The sequence below is a fragment of the Salarias fasciatus genome, chromosome 14 (assembly GCF_902148845.1).
Source record: "Salarias fasciatus chromosome 14, fSalaFa1.1, whole genome shotgun sequence".
Taxonomy (NCBI): Eukaryota; Metazoa; Chordata; class Actinopteri; order Blenniiformes; family Blenniidae; genus Salarias; species Salarias fasciatus.
Window position 1 is genome coordinate 13,074,184 of NC_043758.1, and position 8,550 is coordinate 13,082,733.

Below are 8,550 nucleotides of genomic sequence, written 5' to 3' on the forward strand. Positions count from 1 at the left end.
GGTAGGTATTTTTGCAGTTCCTGGGTAATGAATAAGTAGTTACCAGGTAATAGTGTGGAAACAGGCCTCACTTCCCTTTGCAGTACAGTTCATCTTCATCCATAATTACCAGGTAAATGTTGTAGTTACTGGGTAAATACTAAGAAGTTACTGGGTAAGTAGCAAAAACCACTTGACTACTAGGGAAATGCATAGTGTACACACCTGGCAGTACCTAGTAATACCTAGTTAAAAAGTCTTCATTTCCCAGTGATTACATGGTAATTACTTGGCAATTAACAACATAGTTGCTATATACATTATAATTACCCAGTAATTAATACTTACTACCAGGTAGTTACTTGGTATTTGCCTGGAATTGGCTTGGTAATTACTCTAAAAGTACTAGGTAATTAGCAACATAGTTACCCTGTAACTGCATGGTAACTTTACAGTAACTTCTCCTTATTACATGGTACTTACCTTGCAATTACCATGGTAATTACAGTACTGTAAAAGGAAGCGTTACCTTATTATTAGTAGTAGTAGTATTTTTCTCTTATGTTTTTTGTTGTAGTTATATTTTTATGTACTTACTATTATCATTTTATTTCTTTCACCTGTCTTTGTCAAATAATGTGGTGCATGAAGCCATATCGGTTGTTTTATGGTTTTTTGTTTTGTTTTTGTTTTTTTTGGTTTTTGGTTTTTTCTACAGTTTCTTTGTTCTTGGTGGTGTTGCAACACTTTGCTACAATATGATATACAAATGAATTCTAATTGTTGTCTTTTTTTCTTTATATTGAAAATTAATAAAATTCAAGTCATAAAAAAAAACTTTGAACTCCACGAGACCATTCAGATGCAACTTTTAAAAGCAAATATTCAAACTTTGCAATCAATTTTTTTAATTAATTGTTTGAAGCAATTTGCTTCACATTGAGGAATAAATAATTCAAATTAACTTTAAACTAGAACAGGATTTTCCCCATACAATAAACTTTTTGACCTTTTTTCACTGTGTAGGAGTCTGCTGTTGGGTTTGCCGCTGATTCATGACAACAGCACTGGAATTCTTTCAAGCACACTGTCAGGTGAGACTGGTTTCACCGCATAGTCATTTAATTCTTCACTATTCTGAAACCAAATTGCACTTGACGTGAGGTTGTGACAAAAACCAACATTAAAGACTAGAGCGTGCTTGGTACCGGCTGGCTGCTCTGTGATCGCAGGCGACAGGGCAACCATGCATTCAGATTTGTCCCTCATCAAGAACTCTGCTTTTAAAGGGATTTACTCTTTGGTCGGATTGGCAGCAGTGAATTTTCTGTTGCTTTCAGGAATCTGCCTCCTCGACCTGTCGGATGTGTCAAATGCTGAACCATCTGTCCCTGTTTCAGAGGACAACAACGCAGAAATACTACTCCTGGTCTGGCGCTACAGAGGAAGAAATCCTTGTGATTGCTGGGAAAACTTTCGGATCAGTGGGTGTACAATCACTGAAGACAGGAGCATGTACCACAAGGCTGATGCTGTGCTCATGTGGCACCGGGATCAAATCATTTCTAGAGTTAAAGAAGCTCCATTGCCTCCAGAGCCACGACCACCTGCGCAAAAGTGGATATGGCTCAACTTTGAGTCTCCCACACATGTTCAGCGACTGTGGAAATTTGAAGGTATTTACAACCTCACACTGAACTACCGAGAAGACTCTGATATCTTTGTGCCTTCTGGGTATTTAATCCCAAATGTGTTATTAGATAAAGTTCCTCACACCGTAAAAAACCCAATTACCAAAACATTGACTCAATTAGAAGATTGCTAAGGCAAGTTGAAATAGATCATTGGCTCAAGTGTCGTTATTGGGAAAGCCAGTTAATAAATGTTTGTACAATTATTCATAAAAAATATTGAGTCAGGTGATAAATTGTTGTTGGGTGAACGCCCACAATGGCTGATATTGACTCAACTAACATACAGTAATTGAGTGAATGGATTGGACAAGTTGTGCATTTATTGACTGAACAAATGTGGGCGGCGTCATTTACGGTAATGAACTTCGAGCAAAGGAAGCACGGCAAAGCCACAAAGTTTGTCGACACGGCCTCACGGAGGGACGAGGAGTGACAGGTAAGCAACACCGTGCGTTTGCTTATTAACATTGTCAATCTCTGAAACCAGAGTCAAAAGAAATTTGTTTTTCTGTGGAATCTGTTCTTGGGGGACTGTAACATTTTTTGCTTGCCAGCTAGCCAGTTGGCTTGGGTAGCCGGGCAGCTAACTTACATATTACCCCTCTAATTCATAAGGTCAATGTTTAGCCAGCTAACAAGCTAACAGCATTAGCCGTCTAACAGCGCCCGAGGCCCCACAAGCAGCACGTCCGCACGTTAGCTAAACCCGTGGGGCAGGGTTTAGCTAAAGCTAGCTCCTGTCCTGCGAGCGGCACGTCCGCCCGTTAGCTGGCTAGCTGACACTCGCCCCGGCGCGGGCATCGCAGCGCCTCTGTGCGAGAGCTGTTGGCGGACGAACGCCGTCAGCTCGTTGGCCAGCTCGCTCGAGCATAGATTTATAATATGGTTTTGCCTGGTAAACAGCCTAGCAAGCTAACCATCTGTCGGGAAGCAAACGTCTAGGCGAGAAAGCTAGCTTTGAAGGCTTTAATAAGGTCAGCTTTTCTAGCATTTGTATTTATATCAATACTTGCTCTGGAAGTAGCTGTAATCCTGTCATTCTCAAACCACTGGGTTCCCTTAACTCTGACAAAGTACAAATTGAACTAAATGGACCTCAGTCCCATTAAAGTTGTTTGAATATATAATGGTATAATGGACGATGTTTTAGCCAATGAATGGCGTGATGCGAGCGTCAACTATTGGTCCTCCGACATGTCAATCACGCTGAAGAAATGCTTGCGTCACGCCGTCAAGCGCGCTCGTCGGAGCAGCAGAGCAGGTAGGATGTCTGGCGCATGTGCGTTTTTCAAAAAGCGAGTAACAGACGTTTGGCTTTGACTTTATCGAGAAAATCGTCCATTATGCCTTTAAGGAAAACACTTTTTCCTAACTTGTAAGGGTCATTTCACATTCTCCTAAAGCAGTCTTTCCCAAACCTTTTTGCCTGTGACCCAAAGGGGAATTATGATATTTGCCAGGACCCAAACTAGTGAAAACAACAGATCTACAAGCCCACAACACATCATGAAATAAATTGGCTGTGCCGTTCTTTGGCTTCCATCTTAACTTTTTATTTTGGCATCTCTCTACTCAGGGCAGTTTCTTCTGCTTGACACAGTTTCTTCTCATTGACTTGCACTACCCTGTAAATATCTGTCACATATCTACAGTTATGTATCTTCTCCCTCAGATGAAAGGAGGTCGTTGCTGAAGATGTGCATGTCTCCACAATCAGCCAGAGATGGCCAGCCCTATTCTTGTTGGATCAGGTAAGTTTGTGTATGTTTTACTTTGTTCCTTCCTCAAAGTACACATAAAAAGTCACACAACTGAGACAACCATATGCACTGGAGAGGGATGGAACTAACTGTAGGTGGGAAGAGAAATAGGATGTAATGATTTTGTCAAGAGGAAGTTAGACTAATATTTCTAGAAACGCAGAATAAACACAAAAACAACACCAGGGCCATGTTTCTTATACCCTAACATTAAATAAAGGGTCTGATGCCTCAAAGGTGGAATGGCCCTTTAAGCCTGGTATTGAAGATGGTCACTCTGATCTGTCCTGAGCAAGTGACGTGATGCTACATCTGTGGTTTTTGCTATGATCTGTCTACAGGTTGTACATTCACAAGTTGTCTCTTCATTATCTAATCGTTTTGCAGGTACATGCAGAATTCAAAAGAGTAACAGGAAAAGAATTGATGGAAACATTCTTCCCCTCCTTGGATGAGCACACCAGAGCGCACCGCACCGTAGCTCACCACCCCACTCAAGTGACACTAAGGAGTCTGTTGGAGTACCGAGACGAGCAGGTAAGATGGAACAGACAAATGTGTCTTCACCACTTAAACCCTACTGGGTGTCCGGAGTCCCTCACGATTGAAAATAGTGTTTTCTGTTATTGTGGGTAAAGCTTCTGCTGAGAATAGCTGATCGACAAGCTCACAATGTCACATAGTGAGCTTGTCAGTCTGCTATTTTCAGTAGAAGCTGTTTTCAGTACACTGTACATACAGTAGATGTATGTATGCAGTTACAATGAATCAGCCTTTAGATTTTAGATGTGAAATGAGCTGCCTGCCCACTCCATTCCCACACTATGTCTGAAAGAGTCGACATTGTAAAAAATTGTACAGTGACAGCATTACATTGTTGGTTTTTGTTTTAATTTAGAACTGTTTACTTTGTTTTCATGTTTAAGCACTTTGAGTTTACACGTCTTGTATGAAATATGCTGTATAATGTACATGTATGAACAATATGCATGTGACTTGACTTGTCCTGTGTATCCAGACCACAGAGATCGTTAAACATCGGAGGGTGGTGGCTGTCAAAGGGCTGCAGTATTACCTGGGGGAGAAAACCGAGCTTTTCAAGACCTGCCAGGTAAATCAGCATTTCAAGGAGAACATCCATCTGTCCATCAATATCATTTGGATATTGTTTTTAATTTCCTTTTTATTAATGTGCTCCATCTATAGCCAGATGGTGTGTACGAAGCCTCAAGCCCCATGCCAATGGGTATCCTGGAGATTGTGGGGCCTCCGGGAGGCCTGGAAGCTGCGCCATTGCTACCTCCTTACGAGCCTTGAACCCCAGACTTTCCTTTACAGCTTATACTGTCAGCTATTGGATTTGCTCTGTTTTGCACTCTTTTCAAATGTTGTGTAATTTTTTGAATTTGAATTTAAATGTTTTGTTTTGTACACAGAAAAATAAAAATTTAAAGTAAATTTGTCTTTATTAGTCTTTATTTAATTAGGCTATATTTTATGTTGAGTATATATCATTTAAATATTAATTCATGCAGTCATTATTATGTTATTCACTCAATTATTACTTTATAGTTGTAATGACTAATAAGTCCGAGTTGAGTGAGCACATGATGTGGAATATGACATGGTGTCAACTAATTTGTTTCAATTGGCTCAATTAATAAGCCAACAGTCTTTTGTTCTGTCAACGATTATTAAGCAATTGGCTGAATTAATAGCCAACGAAGAGTTTTTCGTTCAGTCAATGTTTTTAAATAGTAATTGAGTCAACACAAAACATTTCGTGAAACGCTTCACCCTATGAATAATCAATTCAACCAATTTTTTTTTTTAATACAGTGCAGGCCCGTTTTGCAAAAAAGCTTAACTCCTCCTTGGATCCTCGTCCTGGCTTTGTGGCCTGGGTGGTCAGCCACTGGCACATTAGTTTGGAGCATGTGCAATTCTACGAACTTCTTAAGGACTACATCAAAATCGACCTGTTTGGGCGTGCAGGGACCACCATGTTACCACCAGGCAGGGACAGTGTGGTTGAAATGTTGAAACAGTACCGCTTCTACCTGGCCTTCGAGAACTCTCAGCACACCGACTACATCACAGAGAAGCTGTGGAATGCGGTGCGCGGCGGCGCCATCCCGGTGGTCCTGGGTCCGTCCAGGAAGAACTACGAGCGCTTCCTGCCCCCCGAGGCCTTCATCCACGTTGATGACTTCCCCACAGTGCAGGAGCTGGCCCAGTACCTGCGGAAGGTGAAGGACAGTCCATCTCTGATCCAGATGCACCTCAGCTGGAGGAAAGACTACAGTGTGTACATGAAGCTCTGGTCGGGTGAATCTTACTGTACAGCCTGCAAGGCGGTGAGGATGAGGAAAGGCAAGATTGATGTGGTCAAAAACCTTACAGCATGGTTTGTTTCATGATATCTCGTGAAAAACTATGGAATATTTGCGATTCTTATGTAACATGATGTGCTTTTAATAGGATTTTGTTGTTTGGCAGGTTAAATTACTAAACTAATAAACAATGATAAATATTTTCACTCTATTTTTCATGCTAAATTTCTAAAAATACTGCTCTACTTTAGATTCCACAGCTATTATGAACTTTTGCATAATTGATGATTGTTTTCTCTGAAATTTCCATTCATTTATTGTAATTTATCCTCTCGATACTGTAGTGGCCGTGGGGGCCGCTGGGTATTGCTGCACGGGACAGCCTGCTTTGGAGAGCTGCAAGGCATTGTGGGAAGGACTTATTCTGGACATTTGGGGGATTATTTGATGGGCTGTTTGAGTTGCTGGTGTTATGTTCGTGCTTATTTATGTTATTTAGTTGTGCTTCACTGTTCTGTGTTCATTTTGTGTTTTGGGGCATCTTCTGTTTTTCATTGTGGTCTCACCTTGAGTGAGAGGGATCGCAGGGGAAATGACCTGGGCCTGTGTGCCACTCTTTCAGGCATGTTTAGAGTGCTTGGTGACTTGTCACAATAAAAGCCCTGTGTTAATATGAAAAAGCTCTCATTTCGCCGCCTGCCGTCGCTAAAGCGCTACAACACTTTAATCATGCACAGCTTTGCTTGTATGTGAGTGTGTGTGTGTCAAGTGCATGTATCTTTTGTGCAGACTGTCCCTACTTGATGGGATGTCCCCCCAACTGAAGCACACTCCACTCGTTGCCTTTTTAGCTGCTTTTATAGCAGTAGCAGTGGTCGTGGTAGTGTTATTGTTAGGTGGAAAAACCTCAAAAGAAAACAAAGGGAATACAGTATGAGTGCTTGAATACAGTTTTCTAATTTATAAATTTTTAACACAAAATTGTGTCATTCTTGTTTTTAGCTTCACTGCATTTTAACAAGTACATTTCAAACCCTAACATTTTTAACAGTATTTTACCAAAACACATTTTAGCATTTTTAATGAAATAAATCAATAAATTCCGATATAATTTCTATTTCTCGGGGCGACTGTGGCTCAGTGGGGAGAGCAGTCGTCTTGCAATCGGGAGGTTGTTAGTTTGATTCCTGTTTGCCCCTGTCTGCATGTCGAAGTGTCCTTGGGCAAGACACTGAACCCCAAATTGCCCCTGGTGGATGGACTGAGCACCTTGCATGGCAGCCGCCTCCACTGGTGTGTGAATGGGTGAATGTGATAATGTAGTGTAAAGCGCTTTGGGCTCTGTCAATGCAGTGTAAAAGCGCCCTTATATATGATGAACTGATTTATTTTTCGAACCTGTATAAACATATGTATATAATTTGTACATACAAAAGAAAAAAATGATAAAAAAAACCAAAAGTTAATGTAACTCAAGACAACAAAGAGAAAAATAACAACATAGTTCGAAAAAAGTAGTAGGAAGAAGTAAAGACGTTTTTTTAAAGATTCCTACCCCTTTTTAAGTTTTAAAATCATACTTCAAAGAACATCCTATAATATAATGACATAATATGACCTAATATAATATGCATATACCATGCAGATATCCTTATGAATACACAATATATGCCCCCACCTACCACACAGTCATCCCCATAAATATATATATATATATATATATATATATATATATATATATATATATATATATATATATATATATATAAAGGCTGTGACTTTAACGCGTTAGTTACAATTAATTAATTACAGAAATTTTAACGCGATAAAAAAATTATCGCAAATTGTCGCGGAACGTTTGTCACCGGACGAGTTTCACCCGGACATATTTCGCTGTGACACAACAACGAAACAGCTCCCGACTTGGTGACTTTCTTGTTAAATCTGGCAACTTTCCAAAGACTCCTGGCGACTTTTTTTGTCAAAAGCGACTAGCAACAAATTTCGCGACTTTTTCTGGTGCTCTGGAGACGTGACAGGACGTCTCGTTCTGCAGCTGCTGTCCTCAATGAGCTGCGGGTGCTGCGTGAGCCCCTCCCCCGGCCCAAAGCACTCACAGGCGGCCAGTCTCAGCAGCGCTCCCTGCTGCAGTCAGAGCAGAGAGGAGACCCACACCACTCCTCCACACTTCAAATGAATCGCGTGTGCGCAAATACGCCACTGCTCACTTGCTGACAAACCAAGAATAAACAGAAGAAAATTCATTTGTAGTTCTAAACATATTTAGGGTGTTTTTTTTAACTCACATTTTGCTTCTCCCATGACGTTATTCCTCTCTCCTACAGCGTCCATTACAATTACATGCAAATTGCAAATTAGGTAACGACCTCATCTAGTGACTTCTGGCGACTTTTAGGACAGCCAATAGTGACTTTCCTTACTGGGGAGTTGGCAACACTGCTCCCGACAACAGCGCACTACTTGGTCTCGTGCACAGAAAATTTAGATTTAAAAAGCCAGCGGATGGCAGCGTGGATAAAACCAAAGCTGTATGCACATTGTGCAGCAAAGAATTTGCATACCATCGCAGCACATCGAGCCTGCTATATCATCTTAATGCTAAGCCTGTCGCAGCAGCGGCCAATACGCAAGCCTCGCATACAGCTAGAGTTGAAGAGGACGTCCCTCCGACTACTTCAAGGACCCTCGCCCAGCCCAGCAAAAGTTGCACTAATCAATGTGTATTGGTTTATTTGTCTTGGTTAAATTCCTCCTTCCTTGCTG

At 41.0% G+C, this 8,550-nt stretch overlaps 1 protein-coding gene across 1 annotated transcript; it reads left to right on the plus strand.

Moving 5' to 3' along the window:
• The first annotated feature begins 1,225 nt into the window (after positions 1-1,225).
• Positions 1,226-5,853, plus strand: LOC115400739 (alpha-(1,3)-fucosyltransferase 4-like). Its single transcript, XM_030108758.1, has 2 exons — positions 1,226-1,756; positions 5,278-5,853. Exons 1-2 carry the CDS (start codon positions 1,226-1,228, stop codon positions 5,851-5,853), a joined length of 1,107 nt encoding a protein of 368 aa, XP_029964618.1.
• Positions 5,854-8,550: the final 2,697 nt, after the last annotated feature.

Bases quoted from the DNA above. Each gene is read 5' to 3' on its own strand.
- LOC115400739 (XM_030108758.1), top strand. From the start codon at position 1,226: ATGCATTCAGATTTGTCCCTCATCAAGAACTCTGCTTTTAAAGGGATT. The intron at 1,757-5,277 runs GTAAAAAACCCA...AATACAGTGCAG, and splicing joins TAGATAAAGTTCCTCACACC to GCCCGTTTTGCAAAAAAGCT.